Source organism: Elephas maximus, chromosome 16 (genome assembly GCF_024166365.1).
Source record: "Elephas maximus indicus isolate mEleMax1 chromosome 16, mEleMax1 primary haplotype, whole genome shotgun sequence".
In the NCBI taxonomy this organism is placed as follows: Eukaryota; Metazoa; Chordata; class Mammalia; order Proboscidea; family Elephantidae; genus Elephas; species Elephas maximus.
The window spans coordinates 69761686-69782932 of NC_064834.1; the positions used below are offsets into that span (position 1 = coordinate 69761686).

At 43.1% G+C, this 21247-nt stretch overlaps 1 protein-coding gene across 5 annotated transcripts; it reads left to right on the forward strand.

Annotated features, from left to right (window-relative positions):
* The first annotated feature begins 1482 nt into the window (after nucleotides 1–1482).
* Nucleotides 1483–20511, forward strand: DENND10 (DENN domain containing 10). 5 transcript variants are annotated; one of them, XM_049855469.1, is made up of 9 exons: nucleotides 1483–1575; nucleotides 3578–3774; nucleotides 5903–5982; nucleotides 9677–9825; nucleotides 10836–10947; nucleotides 12555–12655; nucleotides 15242–15349; nucleotides 17252–17346; nucleotides 18952–20511. In XM_049855469.1, the coding sequence occupies exons 1-9, from the start codon at nucleotides 1521–1523 to the stop codon at nucleotides 19126–19128; spliced, it is 1074 nt and encodes a 357-aa protein (XP_049711426.1). In that variant the 5' UTR covers nucleotides 1483–1520; the 3' UTR covers nucleotides 19129–20511. The 5 variants fall into 5 exon arrangements, with proteins under 5 accessions (XP_049711426.1, XP_049711430.1, XP_049711427.1 ...); XM_049855473.1 differs by lacking the exon at nucleotides 1483–1575 and adding an exon at nucleotides 1599–1673; XM_049855472.1 differs by lacking the exons at nucleotides 1483–1575; nucleotides 3578–3774 and adding an exon at nucleotides 8800–8886 and having other exon boundaries at nucleotides 5901–5982.
* Nucleotides 20512–21247: the final 736 nt, after the last annotated feature.

A 21247-nucleotide genomic window follows, 5' to 3' on the forward strand; every position in this document is an offset into this window, starting at 1 on the left:
CCATCAGGATTGGAGGAAGACTCATTAACAACCTGCATTATGCAGATGACACAACTTTGCTTGCTGAAAGTGAAGAGGACTTGAAGCACTTACTGATGAAGATCAAAGACCATAGCCTTCAATATGAATTACACTTGAACATAAAGAAAACAAAAATCCTCACAACTGGACTAATTAGCAACATCATGATAAATGGAGAAAAGATTGAAGTTGTCAAGGATTTCATTTTACTTGGATCCACAATCAATACCCATGGAAGCAACAGTCAGGAAATCAAAAGACGAATTGCACTGGGCAAATCTGCTGCAAAATGTTGAAAAGCAAAGATGTCACCTTGAAGACTAAGGTGTGCCTGACCCAAGCCGTGGTGTTTTCAGTTGCCTCGGATGCGTGTGAAAGCTGGACAACAAATAAGGAAGACTGAGAAAGAAGCGACGCCTTTGAATTATGGTGTTGGTGAAGAATATTGAATATTCCATGGATTGCCAAAAGAACGGACAGATCTGTCTTGGAAGAAGTACAACCAGAATGCTCCTTGGAAGTACAAGGATAGCGAGGCTACATCTTTCATACTTTGAACATGCCGTCAGGAGGGATCAGTCCCTGGAGAAGGACATCATGCTTGGTAAAGTACAGGGTCAGCGAAAAAGAGGAAGACCCTCAAGGAGATGGATTGAGACAATGGCTGCAACAATGGGCTCAAGCGTAACAAAGATTGTGAGCATGGCGCAGGACCAGGCAGTGCTTGATTCTGTACTACACAGGGTCGCTATGAGTCGGAAGCGACTCGCCCACACTTAACAACAACAACTGGGCACTTAACACTCTGAGCTGTTGTTAATGTTATTTTACTCCATAATTGCCCATCTTCCCCACTGGAATGCACTGTCTTGGCCAAGACTGTATTCCCAATGCCATACCCAGAAACCCAGTGCCAATGCCGTATTAAAAGCAAAACAAAAAACCCTCTTGCCTTCGAGTCGATTTTGACTGATAGGCCCTAAAAAACTTTTTCTTTGGATGTCTGGATGAATGAGTTAAGGAATGAATGGAGACCCTTCCTCCATCCTCAGGAAGCCTCAATTTTTAGGCACCAAGTAACCTGTTCTTTTGAGCTGGACCGGGAAGTCGGAGGTAGAATGAGGAAAGCCTGGGGGAGGCGAAGGGAGGCTTAAGTAGGTGGAGGAGGAGATCTAGATTAGAGAGACAGAAAGGCTACAAAGTGTGAGGAAGTTTCCAGAGTCCCGGCGGTCAACACCTGAAGGCAAGTGGAGGGGCGGAGAGGAAGTCCGAGCAGGCTGGGCCGGGCGTGGATCCGGAGGAGGGGCCTACAGCGTGGGGCGGGGCCAGTAGGGGCGGGGCCTGTGGGAGGAGCCAGGGAAGGGGCGGAGCAGGGGGAGGGCCGTGGCCGGGGGTGGGGCCGGCGGCGGGGCGCGGCCGGGCGGAGGGGCGGGGCCTGCGTCGGGAAGCCCCGAGCAGCGCCGAGGGAGGGGCGGCGGTGGCGGCGGCTGTGGCGGAAGATGGCTGCGGCCGAGACGGCGGACACTCAGCTGATGCTCGGAGTCGGGCTGATCGGTGAGGACGCAGGCGCCCCGGCCCGCAGGCCCGCACCCCGGCTCCGCTCCGCCTTGGGCCCGGGCGGCCTCTGCCCCAGCGGCCCGGCGCCGCCTGCGGTGAGGAGGGCGCGGCCCTTCCCTGTTGGGCCTGGGCCGGGGGCGGCGGAGCCTCTCGGAGCCCGGCCTCCTCCCAGCGGGGCGCCCGGCGCCTCGCGTGGGCGCTCGGTGCCCGCGGCCGGGCGCAGGGACCCCGGGCCGCCCAGGCCCCGCCGTGGCGCTCGCCTCGGTCGCCCGGCTGGCCCGACAGGGCCCGGCCGTCCGGGTGGCCGGAGGCTGCGAGGGCCGTCACCCAGGCGGGCCCGGCTCCAGGCCGCGGCGGGGAGGTGTAAGGCCCGGGGCCGGCCGCACGGCTGCCTCGGAGCGCGGAGGGTCGCGTGGCTGCCCGCTCGGCCCGGGGCTGGGCCCGGATCATGTGATGGAGCGGTTCGCGGCATGGAGGCGAGCTCTGCTCAGTGCACACGGATTATCTCCCGTTTAACCCCCACCGCAGCTCCCGGGGCTGTAGGCAGTGCCCCTCGCGGAGGAGCAAATGGAGGCCCCGGGTGTCATTCGTGCCTGGGCACCCGCTGGGAAGTGGCAGAGCCAGGATCGGGACCCTTGCAGTCTGTCCCTCGAGTCCCAGCTCTGCCAGCAGAGAACTCCCGAGTCACGTGATAGAGCTCGTGAGATCCCGGTTACTTTTGAAGACTTCATGGATGGGAAAGTACGTTGGGATCCTTGGGGGACGCGGAATGTGTGCCTGAGCCCTGTGCAGGAACCGTTCGGTGACAGGTGACAACGACCACCAGGTTGTTTGAATGAACATCTGTCCTTTCCCTCCCTAGATCTTAAAAAAAAAAAAAAAAAAAAAGCCCCTAAACACCTCTTTAATCCCCCCGTGTACCAGAATATTGCTCAGGTAGCAAACCTGGGGAATTGATTTTGCATTGTCTCAAAGGAGAGCGTTTTATCTTGGAGTGGCTTCCTGTACTTATTTCTAATGTGATTTTTAAACTGCTTCAAAGCAAAACCTAAGAATTTAGGCATCTTAGTCCTGCCTGAATGTACTTCTGAATTAAGGCTGAGTTGAACTCTGATTTTATCTGGAAACAGGAAAAACAAAAACAAAGGCTTATGATCATATTGTCATTCAACAGGTATTTTTATTCTTCATATTGGTGTGAAAAAGTCTAGATACCACTGATGCTGGGGGATTTGCCTTATAATAATGGGGGAGGGAGGATGGCGGTCGGCTCATAGGAAATCAGGTGTTGATAATTGCTGAAGCTGAGCAAAAGAGACAGGAATTCGTTTTATTATTTTGTCTGCTTTTGTGTATACTTGGTATATACCATAGTTCAAAAAAATTAAGTCTGTATATTGAAAACTGGATTCTTACAGCTATATGTGCAGCAACTGTTTGACTAAAGCTTAGGGTCTTTTTGCCTGGAGTTTTTATTACTCACAAATTCTTCCCTTTTTGTTCTTGAGGTGTTTACTTCCGTGAGAAAACTAAATATATGACTGGAAAACCTTTATTATTAAAGAAAATTTTAAATACAAAATTTATACAGTCAGTATGTAACATGATTTGAGATTTCATCATTTTCTCCATCTCCATTTTTTTTTTTAAACAAGCCCTTTCTATGTGTTTGTTAAAAACTTTTCCAATTAGATAAAAACTTAAAGTGGTTATAGGTTCGTGAGAATTTGGGGGAGAATCCCTACCAAGCCTCTTAGGCTGAATTTTCACTCATGATTTGTTCTAAAAGCTTTCGACTCAAGTGTCCTCCAATTTCAGGTCATGAGTGCTAGATAATTTGACCCGTGGAGGTAGGTGGTACTTTGGGGTTTTATATATTTGGGTTGCTTTATAAAATGGGGGTGTTGAAACTGACTCCACTAAATCCTTCTGAGTAACCAATCAATTCACTTCCTTGCTGCTGTTTGACATTCTCACAGTGACCATCTTTCCACCGTAGAAAAGGACACAAATGGAGAAGTTCTGTGGGTGTGGTGTTATCCTTCCACGACAGCTGCACTGAGGAACCTGCTGCTGAGAAAATGCTGCCTCACGGATGAAAACAAGCTTCTCCATCCCTTCGTCTTTGGCCAGTATCGAAGAACGTGGTTTTATATCACAACAGTTGAAGTTCCAGATTCTTCAGTTTTGAAAAAGGTATGACTGTATAAAAGTGAAAAAAATTTAAAAAACCCAAAGATATTTAAAGTGATGTAAGATTGTTGCAGTAACTCTTAGCTTTAGATCTTATTTATCATTCATGATACACTTTTGAAAAATAGTAAATATTACTTCCGTTAGAAATATTCTCTTTCACAGTTCACTTTAATTTATTCTGTAGGCATTTATTGGTATCTATTATAGGACAGAAGGAGCCTTGGTGGTACAGTGGTTAAGAGCTTGGCTGCTAACCAAAGGGTTGGCAGTTTGAACCCACCAGCTGCTCTGTGGGAGAAAGATGTGGCAATCTGTTTCTTTAAAGACTTACAGCCTCAGAAACCGTATAGGGTTGCTATGAGCTGGAACTGACTCAATAGCAATGGGTTTTTTCGTTATTATAGGCCAGGCCTTGTGGGGATGTATTGATGAGCAATACAGCAGTATGTGGTCTCTGTCCTTAAGAGAGGTAGAAATCTAGAAGTAGTTTCAAAACCATGACTCTTATTAAAAGTATGTCCATATAATTAAAAACTATTTTAAAGTATAGAATTATCCTTGGCATAGTCAAGAAATTTTTTAATGATTTGTTTGTGGATAATAAGATCATATTGAGACTACAAGGGATAATTTAGGAAATCATGTATTAAGTAGGCGTTTTCTTGGTGGTATGAGTAATATGACATGTTGAAAACCATTAAGTGGTCATTGTGGATGTCCCATATTCCAAGCAACCAGCAGGTTTTTCTCAAAGAGGTGGCTGAACCTCTGGCATGTCCCAGGTGGGCTAGTTTTATGACTGGTAATGGAACTGTATCAAGCATGTCCAAGATACAAATTTAAATTTAGGGAACTGCATTTAAAAGAATAAGAAGGCAACAGTTGAGAAACTGTTACAGCTTTAGGACAAAACAAAGATTCAGGATTAGGAAATGTAACTTTGCAAAAAGGTACTTTTCAATGTGTTATAAAATCTTTGAATTATGTTCATTGAAGGCTTGGTGCATCCTCAATAGGTTTAATCTCATGTTTTACATCTCAGACTGCAAATTATAGCAAAATTGATTTCAAGATTTAGAGAGAGTTCTTATATTTCAAAATATGATTTTTTAAAAGAGATTTTGAAATGCTTTGATTTTTAAAAAGTTCAGAATTTTGTCTCGTTTATGGGCCTGTTAGATATATGGTTATCAGAAATGGTAGAACCCCCCCCCCAAAAAAAAAAAGCCCACTGCTGTCAAGTCAATTCCAACTCCTAGAGACCCTATAGGACAGAGTAGAACTGCCCCATAGGGTTTCCAAGGCTATAAATCTTTGCGGAAGCAGACTGTCACATCTTTCTCCCACAGAGCAGCTGGTAGGTTCGAACCACCAACCTTTTGGTTCCAGTGGAGCACTTTAACCACTGTGCCACCAGGGCTCCTATGATAATAATAGAGGCATATAATTAAATGAATTTATGATAACAGTGCCCTTTAGATTATAGCACTCCATATGGAGTGGACTGTTTAAGGAACTATATGATTTTTATTGAGATATTTTTGTTGTCTTCCATTCTTGAATCTCATCAACAAAAAACATCTGCTAAATTGGTAGGTCTGATTTAGCAATCCTGGTTCTTTCTGCTTTGATGAGATTAGGGAACATTAAATAAATGTTCACATTTATGGTATTAGAGTGAAATATTTTTGTGAGTTTTTTTTTTTTTTGACATAGGATTTAAAAAAAAAAATTTTTCCAACTCTTTAAGTGTTGAATTCTTATGCAGGAAATTAAGTCTAGGAAGGAGAGAATTCTATCACTGGACCTCCAATGCTTCATAGCAATACAGAGAACTTTTAGAAAATAATTACCTATTTTAATCAAACACCACAGAAAGAACTATGGTCCCACCCCATCTGTGCCAGCCAAGGCCAAGTGGGGGCCCTAGCCTTCTACTCATGTACCTGTAAACACATAGAAAAGTAGAAAGAAGCAAATGAGGACTTTGTTAAATTTTGATCTTTTCCATTTAACGCTGGCATGTCTTGTACAAGAGGTTTATTAGAATGTAGTAATAAAAAATTAATTCTATTGAAGGGTCTTTAAAAAGTGTACTCTTTTTTTTTTTTTTGTTTCTTTTGGACAGGTGACTCATTTTTCTATTGTTCTGACCGCCAAAGATTTTAACCCAGAGAAATATGCCGCCTTCACTAGGATATTGTGTAGGTCTGTATGAAAACTGTATTAAATGCTAATATACAAAAATGAGGATCTCGCTAAATAGTTACGCAGCAGATTTCTATACTGTGGAAGCAAATTCTAGTCCTTCGCCTCCCTGGCTTAATCTTTAGTGGCCATTCAATGACTGTGTTGTAAAGAGGGGCCCTCTCTTCTGCTGTGACACTGCTGCTTCTCTTATTTGGGAAAATGATATGGGGAAGGAAAAATGCGGTTTGTCCAGCTGTTACAGTTCCTAGGCTTTTTAAGTCACCTGCCACTTTTGATCTGTTACTTCTACCCACTTCCCAACTTTCCTTAGCAGGATGGGTATGTTAAATGCCCTATAAAATGTTAAGCTGGTTCATATGTGTCAAGGTCTGTGTGTGGGAATCACTTTTGGGGGAAGTTAACGAGCACTTTGAATGATGCTTGAGCACAGGAAAACATTTCTTAACTAGAATGCTGAGCAGATAGGAAATTGTGGTTACTTGGTTAATAGTGATTCAGACAGACTCTTAGTTTCATTCCAGCTGATGAAAACAATGATCTAAAATGTAAATTTCATTCCAGCTAATGAGAAAAACTATCTAAAATGTACTAGTTCAGTTTTTTTGTCGTAGTGAGTGTATTTAGTGGCCTGCATGAAACCTTTTCTTATGTTTGGATATTGACTATTTCTTTAATTATAAAGACTTTTGGCAGAGTTTCAGGGTTTTTAAAAATATTGTTGTCACTAGATGGAATTGTAATTCCATGTGTTATGTCCTGCCCTCAGCCCTCAGGCTCCCTTCTATAAAAAAGCAGGTAGTTTTTTTAGGGGGGTTGTTTTGTTTTTCTCACTGTAAGCTCAATGAATGGTTGCCTTTTTGGCCATTTGCATGTATGCACACTCACACACAGACACACACCCAGCACAGTGTCAGAATGCCTTCTTATTTAAAGGCTTCAGTTAGACTGTATTTTGAAATGAAGTTTTACTGTTTTTGCAGGAGCCCTGGTGGTATAGTGGTTAGCGCTTGGCTGCTGATCTATAAAGGTCAGCGATTCTAACTCACCAGCTGCTATGCAGGAGAAAGATGTGGCAGTCTGCTTCCAGAAAGATTTACAGCCTTGAAAACCCTATGGGGCAGTTCTACTTTTTCCTGTGGGGTCGCTATGAATCAGAATTTACTCGACAGCAGTGGGTTTGGTTTTTGGTTTATGATTATCAAGACTTCTTGCTGTCATAAGATAAATTCCAGGCATACGACTTAGTGTAATAAAGCCATATGAGCCCTGGTCTGCTACAGTGGCACTGACGTGACAGGAGATCATTATTGTTTGAAGAGAAGCTGTTTGGAAGCCATGAACTAAAAACATTGCAGAGGTGTTTCTGAGTAAATACTGGACTTCTGTTTCATGTGATTGGGTCAGGGTTAGGTTACTCACCAGAATTCACTGGGAAATATTCTGGGGGTCCAGAAGACACAGTTGTTTCAGGCCCTACTTCCTGCCTGAGGGAGAGCCTGGAGGGTTCTCAGCTTTTGCACTGTCTTGGCGTTGCAGTATTCTGGATTCTCCTCTCAGTGTCCTGACACTGTAGCATCCTGGATTCTGTTCTCAGCGTCCTGGCACTGTAGCATTCTGGATTCTGCTCTCAGTGTCCCGGCACTGTAGCATTCTGGATTCTCCTTTCTACCCTGGCACTGTAGCATTCTGGATTCTGCTTTCAGTGTCCTGTAGCATTCTGGATTCTCTTCACAGTTTCCCGGCACTGTAGCATTCTGAATTCTCTTCACAGTTTCCTGGCACTGTAGCATTCTGGATTCTTCTCTCTGCCCTGGCACTGTAGCATTCTGCTTTCCTATCACAGTTCAAGAGAAACGAGGACTCACAGCTGTTGCCATCCACCTGCTCTGCCTCCCACCCCTACTGCCCTTGCTTGTGTACACACCCACATGCTGGTGCATGTACCTCACACACATGCATGTGCCTGTGTGCGCACATACACAGTCATAGACAAACACTTTCTCATCACGGTGAGGTCAGCACAGAGGTGCTCCCTTCCACTTCTAGAGAGAGAAGCAGGCGAGCGTGCCTTCCGCTGCGTGCTGCTCACTGGGGCAGTGGAAGCTCAGATGGAAAGCTGCATTCCCTGTGTGTGATCCAGGTCAACCTCTATAATCCCTTCATCTCCTAGTCCCCGCAGATGGTGGCCCTATAGGGAGCCAGGGTTTCCAGCACACTTGGAATCAACTGCCCAGGCCCGGTGTGGCAGACATGCCACCTTCTCTATTACTGTGTATTGTTTCTATTTTACAATTTTAATGGCATTTTAAGTTTTAGTTGTTGATGGTAATTTGAGTGTTATTGTTAGCTGCCATTGAGTAGTTTCTGACTTATTGCCACCCTGTGTACAACAGAATGAAAATGAAACACTGCCTTGTCCTGCACCATCCTCACAATCATTGCTATGTTTGAGCCCGTTGTTGGAGCTACTGTGTCAGTCAATCTTCTTGCAAGTCTTCCTCTCTTTTGCTGGCCCTTTACAGTTTTAATGGCATTTTTATTTTTAGTTGTTGGTAGTAGTATAAGTACATGGTTAAAAATATATAAATGCAGAAGATTATAGAATGAAAACTAGGTCTCCTCCTATCCTGCTCCTCAGGTCCCCGGTTCTGCCTCCCAGCCCTCCACCCCAGCCCGCCCCGGGACAGGTTTCTTTACCTCCTCTCAGAGAGGTTTTCTCTGCATATGAGCATGTGTACGATTTTGTGGGTTTGAGTGTATTATGTACATATGAGAGCTTACCGTATTCATTATTCTCTACCTTTTTTCCCTCAGTTTGTGGATTGGAATAATAAAAATACACTTTGTGACTGACGAAATTTGGCAAGCAGTTAAAACGCTTGCCTGTTCACTTAATCTATGGTAAATATAATTTTCAAGTGATTTGTTTTAAACATCAGTTTTATTTTCTTCCATTTTTCCATCCCGTCAGCTACTAAAAGACCTGAGTAGACCCAGTAGTATTTCTCAAGCAAAATTTTGTTTTAGTTCTCCCAGGAAGATACTTCAGGGGAAAAGACTGACTCCACATGTGAGTTATCGATGCGGCCACTTCCCTGTCAGCATTTTCTGAACGTTTTACCTGGGTGATGAATGTGTCTAATGCGCGTTTATCACCAGAAACTTAAAGGTGTCCTGATTTCTTAATTATCTAAATGTAGCTACCTCTGGGAACTCTGATAATAAGTATGGGCTCTACAACTAATTAGTGCTTACTCTGTGAACAATACATATGACTCCTTCCTTGTCAAAGGAAATTCCAGCAATAAAGCAGAGTTATGACTGACAACACCAGTTGTAAATTTAAGACATAGAAGAGGCAGGGAAAGCATACAGTATTCTCAGGAATAATGGTGCCTCAGAAAGTCCAGCGTCTGTTCTTCTGCTTTAGTGGACTATAGCAGGCTGCCCTAGCTGTAAGGAGAGAGCTGACTTCAAAAGAATGGTTGAATGTCTCTCAAGTTTTTTTTGTTAATACATTTTCAAATTAAATTATAGAGGTGATACATGTTATGAAAATATACAGACATTCAGAAGAATATTAGCAAGTGGGCTTTAGGCTCTTTAGAAGGCTCCCATGCCTAGTCTTGGGACATTTCTCCGTGTGGTTCATGCCAAATAAAAGTATGGTCGTGTATGTCCTTTCTTCCAGAATGTACCTGAAACATGGGAGCCCAGTAAAAATGATGGAGAGTTACATTGCAGTTCTCACCAAGGGGATATGCCAGAGTGAAGAGAATGGCTCGTTCCTTAGCAAGGACTTTGATGCCCGAAAGGCATACCTTGCAGGCTCCATCAAAGGTAAAAAAAAAAAAAAGAAAGGCCAAACAATAACTTGGAGAATATGATCTGTGTCACTGAATTATACAAGTAGAAATTGTTGAATTGGTGTATGCTTGATTTTATATAGTTTCACTACAATAAAATAGGAAAAAAAAAAAAAAATCCTAACAATAACATCCTCAAGCCAAGGACAGTGTTTCATTTAGCCTTCCTCGCGCTATCTTTCCATATGTTACGATCATCATCTTCTGAGTTTCCCACTTGGGTTAGAATTTTGTCAAAGGAAAGCCGATTTCTGTGGTGGTCCTGCCCATGTTATTCTGTGATAGAAATGTTCTTCACCAGTAGCCAAATTCATTGTTCTCCTTCCCTTACATCTTAGCAGTTGATTCTCACATCTGGAGATCTGAAGCCCCTAACCCAAAGTCCCTAATCCTACTCCCAGCCTTTCTCTCACAGCTGGAAAATCGAAAATGGCAGAGGCCAGCACAGGGCTATGCCACAGCCTTCAAGCTCCTCAGAGTAAGGAGAGAGAATTCTGAAGGTGACGCTGGCCTGCATTCACATCTTGCCATCGCGCCTGTGTCTTTGCTCTGGATCCCATTCTTCTGAATGGTTGAGGTGTAAGGTGTTCATCAAGCTAACTGAAAAGGACTTAAGTAATTACCCGTGGGTCTGTGTGTGTGGAGGGGCGAGGGGTTAGTGGGCATTTTTTTAAGTCAGGAAGTTTTCAGGACCCAGGAATATGCTGGTGCCCTTTCACATCATTTATTCCATTTAATCTGGCTTGGTCTACACATCCAGCATGGAGCCTTTCACGGGCTGTTGTAGGCAGATGTGTGGATGTGTGGATGGAATACCCAGTCACCAGATAAGGTGCTTCTGTGCTTACACTTGCTAAATTTATTCTCTGTATTGAAAAACAGTTTTGCATTCTTATCACAAGAATTCTTTCTGATAAAAACTTTATTTTCTTATGTAATACTTAATGCTATAACATTGTAATCTCTTTTTTTCTTTTTTATCAGATATTGTATCTCAGTTTGGAATGGAAACTGTTATCTTATATACAGCACTGATGCTAAAGAAAAGAATTGTCGTCTTTCACCCAAGAATAGAAGCTGTCCAGGAGTTTACCAGGTATGGACTCTAATCGTTATGAAGTGTAAACTTTGTTGGCCACCAGTTTGGCGCACTAAGTTACCCTGTGCTCTGGTTTTCCACATTTGGTGTAATTTGAATGTGTTAGGCTGGAAGGGAAATACCATTTGCATCTAATGTTTTAGTTTAGATCTAATAGTTCAAAGTTACTAAATTTGAACAGATTCAGACTTAAATTTGGAAATGTGAACATTTTAGAGCAGGGAGTCAGCGAACTTTCTTACAAAGGGGCAGACAGTAAATATTTTAGGCTTGCTGGCCATATGATCTCTGTTCCAACTACTCACTTTGCCATCTTGAGCAAAAGCAGCCATTAGGTATTATGTAAACAAATGAGCATGCTGTGTTGCAATAAAACTTTATTTATAAAAACAAACAGCCGGCTTATGGGCCATAGTTTGCCAGCCTGTTTTAGAGTAAGTTTTTCTTTCTGTTCAATTTTACCAAACACTTATTTTTATGATAAATACAGATTCGTTGTAGTTTTTTGTTTCTTTTCCGAATCTAACTAGTTCTCAGATCCTTTTTTAAAAGCAGGGAACTAGCATTTGTGCTGTGTTTGTGTAAGACACCTTAAACTATTAAATTTACTCTTGATAAGAGCTCTGAAAGGACATACCCTCTCTCCATTTTATGGATGAGAAAACTGAGACTCAGAGAAGATAAGTGCTGAGATAATGAAAAGAACAAATGCTTTTTAGTCAGCAAGGTCTGGGTTAAATTCCTTAGAGGGTAACTTAATAGCTCTGTGACCACGTAAAAGATACTTAACCTTTCTGAGCCTCAGTTTCTCTGTAAAATGAGGAAGGATACTGATACCTCATAAGGTTGTTTGTAGGACTGGAAATCATTTGTGTAAAGTGCTTACTTACCACATGCCTTGCCCTTACTGTCTACTTTAGAAATGATTCTCGTTATGGTCATGATTGGCTCAGATTATAAATGAGAGGGCCAGAATTTTCACCTTGCTCTGTCTGGTTCTATAACTCCATATTTTTCCACCCTGCTACCTTTTTTGTTTATTTCTATGTTTCTCAACCTGGGGTGTCCAAAGCTGCTGAGCAGGGCACCTTGGATTAACAAAGCCATGGATAAATCTGCACATATTTCTGCAGTAGCTGTTTTACCAGAAGTTTCCTTTAAGCATACCTATGTGTCTGAAAACAAACACAAAGTGGTTTGCAAGCTTACTGGAATTTTAAATATAAAACGGGAAACTTCAAAACGATTTCTTGCTTGCAGAAGCCATTTTGGGTTTTCCCGCCAGACTCCCCTCTGTCGCAGCCTGCAGAGTAGGATGTTTGGAGGAAAACTTGAGAAGTCTCACTCCTTGCCACCGTGGAGATGGTTACAAGCCTCACCTGGAGCTTTTTGCAGCTAATCAGACCCAACAAGTGGAGTTGAAACCATTGCATTACTTTTCTTTGAAGCCTGGGGTGTTGGTACCTTAGGGGTTGGTTTCTCCTCTGATAGCTGTGTGTCTCCACCCTCTTAATTTCCTTGTCTGCAAGAAGAGGAGAAAAGGGTAGGTGCCGTCTCTAAGGAACAGTCCAGCGACTATTTGAGTTCTTGCCTTGATTCCCCAGGACGCTGCCTGCCCTGGTGTGGCATCGACAGGATTGGGCCACTCTTCATTCATATGTGCACCTCAACAGCGATGAGCTGGAAGCCCTGCAGATGTGCACAGGTAGCCGCGGGGAGCAGGGGAGAAAACGGCCTGCTCTGAGGAGGGCTTTCTGTGTGCATTTCTAAGGGGCATACTGATAAAAGAATTATTCCATTGGTAAATTTCACCTGTTTATGACTTGTGACGTTCTAATTGTAAAAGTTTCCATATCAGCGATTTGATTTAGGATGTTTAGATCTCATTTTGAGCCTTTCCATATTTTTTCTCAAAGGAATAATTGAAATCATTTTTTTAAATTACTGGACTGTGTAATGATTACTAAGATTCTGGGAATAATAACGTATTTTTACTTATTTTTGTAGGCACCTTTAACTTTTGAGTCAAACAGTTTTTTTGTTTTTTAATATAAGGTTTTTTTTATGTCTTTTATATTTTTATGGTATTTAAAGGTCCCTTCACGAGGCAATGATGATAATAAATGGTAGGGTGTTTGTTGTTGCTCTTTAAATTATAACATAGCCCTTACACACAGAAGACTACGTTATGTTTATGCAAGTTATAAAAATGAAAGGAACACTCACGGACTGACCATATATTGCCTGTGCCCGCCCCTCCCAGGGCCCGCCCTCTCCACTAACGTTTATCTTTCTCTGGCTTCTCTTTGTGGATGTACTACCCTCCCCCAGCCATACACACAAACACATATTTCTAAGCAAGACATTGTTTAGTTTTGCTAAACTAACTTTAAATGGATTTATGATGGAGGAAATCTTCTGTGGCCTGCATTTTGTCTTAACATTTCATTTTTGTGTGGGATTCACTCATGTTCATGTGGGTGTCTGTTGTCTTGCTTGTGGTCCCTGCTGTGTGGGATTCCATCAAATGATACACCATAGTCTCTCCATTTCTGTTTTTGTAGTTGCTCGTTTTTAAAACAGCGGTGCTTATCCTGCTTATTCTGGGTCTCTTGGTGCATGCACGCATGTGGAAGTTTCTCTGCGGTATACATCGGTGGGTAGAATTGCCCGGTTGTAAGCGTGCAGTGGTTACAGCGCTTGCCTGCTAACTGAACGGTCTGCAGTTCAAATTCACCAGCTGCTCCATGGAAGAAAGATGTGGCAGTCTGTTTCCATAAAGATTTACAGCCTGGGAAACCCTGTGGGACGGTTCTACTCTATCCTGTAGGGTTGCTATGAGTCAGAATGGACTGGATAGCGATGGATTTTTTTTGAAAGGATACAAATCCTCAACTTTGCTGGGTAATGGCAACTTATTTTCCTCAGAGATTTTACCAGTTTACTGTCTCATTAGCAGTTTAGGAGAGGCCCACTGCTTTGTGTCTTTAACGGCACTTAGTGTTATCAAACGTTAAAATGTTTGCCACCCTGGTGGGTGTTCAGTGATATTTCATTGTCGTTTAATTTGCATTTTCCTGATGCCTAATGAGGTTAAGTGTATTTTGTTATGTTTATTGCCATATGCAATAATATGAATATTTCATATAATTCACTCATTTTTACACTTCGTTCTTTTTTCTTATTGATAGACCTTTATTTATTTAGGGTATGAATCCATTATTGATGATATATGCTCCAAAAATCTCCAAGTTTGAGACCTTTTTTTTTTTTTCCCTCAATTTTCTTTTGGTGTCTTAAATTCTTAATTTTAATGTGTTGGAATTTACTGGACTTTTATGGTTTTAGTGTTTTGTATTTTAAGAAAATTCCAAGGGCAGAAAGATACTCTTGTATATTCTCTTGTAAAGGCTTTTAAAGTTTTTTCTTTCCCATTTAAGCCTTTAATCCACCTGGAATTAATTTTTATGTAGTGTATGAGGTTCAGATCTGATTTCCCATGTGAATAATTAATTGGTCCATGATTCAGCTCTTTATTGACAGTGTCCACCTCTCTCCAGGGAGCAGCAGTATCCTGTCTGTCGTAGGTCGTGTTTCCTCATGTGTAAGTGGGCCTGTGTCTGGGCTCTCTATGGTCCATTTTTGTTGCTGTTGTTGCTTTTTAAATGTCCTCACTTGGCAAAGTAAAAACTTAGCAATGATAAATTGGCCCTTAAAAAGAACTTTTTAAAAAACTGGAGTGTTGTGTGAAATTCAGAAGTCTGGGAACCATTGTCTTAACACCAATTCCAGCAAAAAAGCTCTTGATTCAAAGGTCTGCCGGTTCTTGAGTTGCCCTGGTTCCGCGAGCGTTCTTTGGTCTCAGATCTGAAGTCAGTAAGAGATGAGACCCTTCCCAGCAGACTGTCCCTGAGGAACCCGGGCACGTGGCTCTGAATTCCTGGAGACAGAGCCCTGATGGGGAGCATTAGTTAAGAGAAGCCTTTCAACTTCTGCCTCCTTTGCCAGTCTTGACCCCGAATAGCAACAAGTGAAAGTAAACGCTTTGCTTCACCCTTGGTCCTCGACACTGCAATCTAATTTTGGAACATTCTGAGTTGTGTGAACTTCTTTAGGCAGTTGACGGTAATGCCGTCTTAATAAATGCACAGGGGATAGCTCATGTTCCCTGAATAAATAAAAACAGTGACGAAAAGCAGCCGACGAGCTTTTAGACTCAATTTCTTTTTGGTGTGTTCACAGTATGAGCTCATCCTATACCACAGTAATCTTGATCATCTTTGAACTACAGGTTACATTGCTGGATTTGTAGACTTGGAGGTGAGCAATCGACCAGACCTCTATGATGTTTTTGTGAATCTGGCAGATAGTGAAATCACTGTTGCGCCACTTGCGAAAGGTTAGTTTTCTCTTTTCTGTTATGTTGGTGACACAAGGCATAAACCAAGAAGCTGTATCTTCTAGGCTGGTCTCTACAACTAGTATCGGAGGGCTAGCTCAACCTGGTCTGCTGAAGCTGGAGGGGTATTTCTAGGTGTCCAACACACAGCATTTATTCTTATAGACCTAGCCAAGTTAGCAATATGTTCTTGGTGCTTATGCTGCACTGTACATTAACAAGGTAAATAGTCTATTTGTCTTGTTTTAACAGAGATTTACAGCATAATAAATCACCTCAAAACTTAGTGGTTTAAAACAAAAAAGATTTATTGTCCTACAGCTTTGGTGGGTCAGGAATTTGGAAGTGGCTTAGCTGGGTGGTTCTGGCCCAGGGTCTCATGAAATTTTAATCAAGGTGTTGGCCACAGCTGCAGCCATCTGACAGTGTGACTGGGGCTAGAAGATCCACTTCCAAGCTCCCTTAGAGGGTTATTGGTAGGAGGCCTCAGTCCCCTCACCATGTGGCCACTGCATAGGGCAGCTTGAATATCCTCCCAACATGGCAGTTGGCTTCCCCAAGAGAGAGGAGGAGGTGTGCTGAGGAAGGGTGCTTTCTATGACTTAGTCTTGGAAGTCACGTGCTGTCATTTCTATCGTACTCTGTTAGAAGAAGTTGCCAAGTCTAGTCAAACCTAAGGGGAAAGGAATTAGGCTCCACCTCTTAAAGGGAGGAGCATCAAAGTTTGTAGACATTTACCACAACACAGAGTTAAATATTTATTGTTTCCTGACTCCTATATGCAAAGTCTTTCTAAAGGATGGCTCCGTGAGCCCAAGGGAGTGAAAGTGTTTTAGGGTCTAATGACCAAGAAAGGGCATTCTAGTGGCATAGTGTCATCTCTGGAAAAATTAACTAGTCCTAAGTTACAGCTGCATGAAGCGGAAAAGATTAGGTTAAAAGTGTGTTGAGCCCAGGGCACTAGTCAGGAGTTGGTTTAGATGGGAATTACTAATATCGCCTTTTGTGTTGTCATTTATCTTTCTCCTAAACAGCCAAGCGCTGGCTAATTAAGACTTTTCGTTAGATGGATTCTGATTAAATGAAGCCTTATCTAGCAACTTCAAATTCATAGAACCAGAACTTGCTTTCATTAGTTTTAAACTGACAAACGTGATGCATATTCATAGTGAAAAATTCAAAGTATAAAATCAGACCTTCAGGAGATAGTGCCTTTTGTCAAGCCACGGTGATAGAAAGCCAGCTGCAGCCTGGGCCACTTAACCTGCTGACGCATCAGGACAAAGGGTGCCCCTCTCCCTGGGGCCGCCTGCTGCTCTGAGCCAGTAACCAGCTCATCCCAGTCAGCACCATTCGAATGGCATTTGCTCCTTGGAGCTACAGACAAATTTCTGTTCGTCTCCTGGCTGCAGAAGGTACTGTATGTGACTAAGGTGACCACAGTTGTTTCCTTTGCTCAGCGTGGCCTCCACAGTGCTGACAGGAAGTGCGTCTTTCACAAAGTCCCTGCCAGAGAGAGACATTTATGCTCTGAACTGTTAAGACCTGGACAGGAAAGTAAGGCTCTTGGCTTAAAATGACAACTTATTCAGAGTCAGAAGTTTTCATTAGGTTTTGTCTAGAAAGAAAAGTAAAAATTCTTGTCAGGTAGGTGTGAGGGGGAATTTGGTTTGGTTCTGACCTCTTTTTATTTTGAACACAAAGCATAATCATCAGGATTGTTCCTTACCTCCCAGCACGTCGTCATACTTGCTTCTAGTGATAAAATGGAAAGATGTGGGGGCTGTCCATTGCCTTTTGACAATTCCCTCAGTATGTCTCTCAAGTTTCAGATAGGTGGCATGATTACTTTGTGTTAGAAAAACTACTAAATATTCACACAGATATTCTTCATCTCACCAGAGGCTATGACAATGGGGAAACTGCACAAAGAAATTGGTCAGCTAATTGTCCAGGCTGCAGAAGACCCCGAGAAATCAGACAGCCAAGTTATTAAGGTAACTTCTTAGTCTGCCAACTTACTTGGAGTCCTGAAATGGCCGAGCTGCCCCGGTACCTGCTGTCCCCGGAAATAAATGAAGTGATGTGGGAGAGGGCAGTGGGCAGAGGCTCAGATGAGGGTTTGCAAGATGGCCATGGTAATGATGAGCAGGGGCGGGACAGAGGTATACAGGGACTGGTGCTGAAGCCAGCCATTTATAGTGAGAAGTGTACCTGCCAAGTGGTCTAGAATGCTCTCGAGGCCGGCTGGTGCGTTTGCTGCTGAGCATGAGGAACTAGACAGAGGGTCTGAGTGTAGCTCTGCTGGACTGGCTCCAGGCCAGTGGTAATCCCATAATCACACCCCTGGACACTTAGCTAACTGCTCTCATACTGCAGACCTACCTCCCCTGTGGGCTATGCCGATCAAGCTGCCCAGTTTCCGTGTGACCCAGTCGGCACCCTCTCCTCTCCGATCACCAGATTGGGATGGCAAGTGGTTGTTTTCTATACAAACTTCAGCTGACTGGAAGAAGCTGCATGGGGTGCTGTGGTGATAATGACTTGGGTTTCTGTTGAGGTTAAGGGGAAAGTGGACCATGTGATTGATGAGCAGTGTCTGCCATGAGCCCAGGAGGTATTTATTATTCCTGCCCTAGACTGGGAGGCCTGGAAAGGGTGATTCTTACTTGTGTAACCCCCAGGGGGAACTCGGCTTCAGGTTCTTGGGGTAGGCACAGGATCACCCTGTGTACTGATCCCAGCTGGGTTCCCTCCAAGGCAGCGTGATGACTGGGGAGAGTACAGGCTATGAAGACACATAGGCCCACAGGTGAACTTGAGCCCTGCTGTCTAATGGTTGTGTGGGCAGGTAACCTATCTGAAGCTAGGAAAGAGGGCCTTGTTGTGAGAATAAAGGATAATGTATAGAAAAACCTAGTGGCTAGCACATCGTGGGCGCCTGACAAATGAACTCCTTCCCTACAGGTCAGTCTTAATCTCCTCTTACTCCTTTGACCTGCCATCTTACTGCCCTTTTAACCAGAGAAAGTAGAGGCAGGAGAGTCCACAGAACTTCAGCCCCAATGTTTTCCTGCCATTTCTATCTGTTCGTTTGACTAGCCCCAGTGGATGTGGATTGGGGGAAGATAAGAGTTTGGGGTATCAGTGGGCTCTCCAGGCAGATGGACTCAAGTATGGAGCTGTAGGGGCTGGGGGTGATGGAGTGTGAGCTAAAGATAAAGATTTGGGACATGCTGTCTCCATTTTACAGTGGAAACAACCTAAGCCTTTGAGAACTTGAACAGTACGCCTAAGGATCCTATGGTGTGTTCTATATGGAAGCACCAGAGTGCTGGTCAGCCTTCTGTAGCATTAGTAGGGAGTTGTCATGAAGGAGACCTTCGATCTAGATGCGCCTGGAGTCCAGCGTATTCTCCACTGTTTCCTGGATGTGTGGTGGGGGCTGGAAGGCACTGCTGGGGGGCTTCACCCTCAGCCCTCAGGGCTTTGCCATCGAAGTCTGCTGGAGGAGGGAGACACGGCTCATTTATTTGGTTCTCGTTTGTTCCCTTTGGATTTTCTGATACTAACACATTCCGTATTTTCCTGTTCTATTCAAGGACATTTCCCTAAAAACAAGAGAGCTCTTGACCAACCTAGCATCGTTTGCAGAAGTTTCAGACGATGGAGAAAAGGCAGCACTCAGTTTTGAAGCACTAAAGCAGAAACGGTTTCCACCGGCCACAGAAAACTTCCTTTATCACCTAGCGGCAGCTGAACACATGCTGAAAATCTGACTTTGTGACAGAAAGTGTCGCTCAGGGCGGATCTAAAGCTCCCCTTTCACTATGATTATCCCCTCAATATGTAAAATACTGAAAATAACAAAGAAAATGTTATATTTTTAATGATTTATTTGAAAGTATTGAAATTTGACCTGGAAAACACTGAAACACATGTGGAAACACATCTAATTTTCTCCTTTTGATTAGTTCTATGCCTGCCGTCAGTGCTGGACAAAGCACTGTCACGGCCATAGATAATGTTGACCGGCCGACATCCCGGAGTAAGAGAAAAGCTCTGCCTAGCTCCCGTGCGAGTCCTAGCAGATCTGCGCGCCGTCATCATTCTAAGTTCCTGTCTGTCTCACTGTGTAGCCACAAACTAACGGTTTATTTTCAGAAAGCTGCCTGAAATTTTGCTTTGTATTCTTCTAGGAAGAACTTCAATTCCTCATGAGGAACTCTACTTTCTGAGCCAAACTACTAAGTTTTCTGCACAGCTGTCTGAAAGGTCATTTAAAAGGCCCTGCAGTTGCACTTTCTTGTAAAAGAAAAAAAAATTCTTGTTTTTTGGCCTTTGAACATTTTGCCTATGAGGGTTTTGCATAGATTTTATACTTGAGTAGACAACTTTAATAATCCGTATTTATACTGTCTCAGAGGTACACATTTGGCCAACTTAAGCCGTCAATACTATCCATTTAACCCTGTTGCTAGCAATATTCTTTTGAAAAACCTGCCAGTCCTTATGTTTTAACCCGTTGCCATTGAGTCGATTCTGACTCATGGCGACCCTTTAGGACAGAGGAGAACTGCCCCATAGGGTTTCCAAGGAGCAGCCGGTGGATTCGAACTGTTGACCTTTTGGTTAGCAGCCTTAGCTCTTAAACACTGTGCCAATAGAATAAAATAAGCTGATTTTGAATATAACTGTATGACAGAAACAGCGATTTTATACAGTTGGCAAGAGACTTAAGACTATCTTGCAGGGGCCAAGACCAGAGAATGTCTTCAGACAACTTCAGTAAAAACCATTAGGCCATGTCTGAAGGGGACTGTTCTTGTTCAGTACATACCTTTTTTGTAATTGGAGACCTTAAAATTATCAAGCAAAATTATGTAAATTATGTACTTGTTATTTTATGTATTCGTATGAATTATGAAAGACTATTTTTCACTCATTAACACTGATGTCCTTAGAAATCTTACCCAGAAGAATGTTTGCAGAAAAACTTGGTATCAGATCTTTATTCTTAGTGTTGGACATTTACTAAGCAAAAATTAAAAAAATAGCCTTTTCCCCTCCCTCCTTGGGTGGTGGCAAGAGGAGGTGGGAAATGAAATGATATTTACTGAGGCGAACAATTGAAGATTAAATCTGCACTTTATGAAAATGAATGCTAACAGCCTTTTCTCCCTTTTTTTTGGTATTACCATATTAGCTAATGACCAAAGTTGTTAAAATTACACATTTATGAAGCAGAAATGGAACTATTTTGATACTTAACAAATTTAGATAGGTGAAGAATTGTGCCTTCTTCTCTAATTCTCGCTACTCCAGACAAAAGATAAAAATCCTTCTCAACTGCAGACCCACTGGGGAATTAAAGAGCATTTGAAAGCTGGGCCTGCCAGGCTCCTTCCCTCCCCAGCCTGGCCCCACCCTTTCTTCCAGCTCTGGCCCTCGCTGACTGCTTCCTAGACCTGACTAACAGGAGTGAGCTTTCTTCTTCACATTGTGGCTCTTGTCATCTGTTAGTGGCTAAACCCCCACCTGGAACTTCTGCACCCCCTTGTTCTCTACCTTTAATTTTGTGTACTATAAACTCATGAGTCTAGTGAACCATCTGGTAGATAATTTTTCAGATATTGTCCTTTTAGACTATTGCAAAACCCCTTTGACCAAATCATAAAATAAGCATCATTCTGGCCCAGGGTAAAGAAAACTGAAAGCCATACACATACTCAGTGATTCGAGAGGTTGTGCTGGAAACAGTCTCCATCCCACGAGTGTTGGGTCCGGACTTCATTCAATGCACTGTTGTATTCTGGGGCTACCCTGATGGACAAGACGTGGTGCCTGCTCTTCAGGCACAGCGTCCACAGGAGGGCAAGGAAGCAGGTTATCACACTG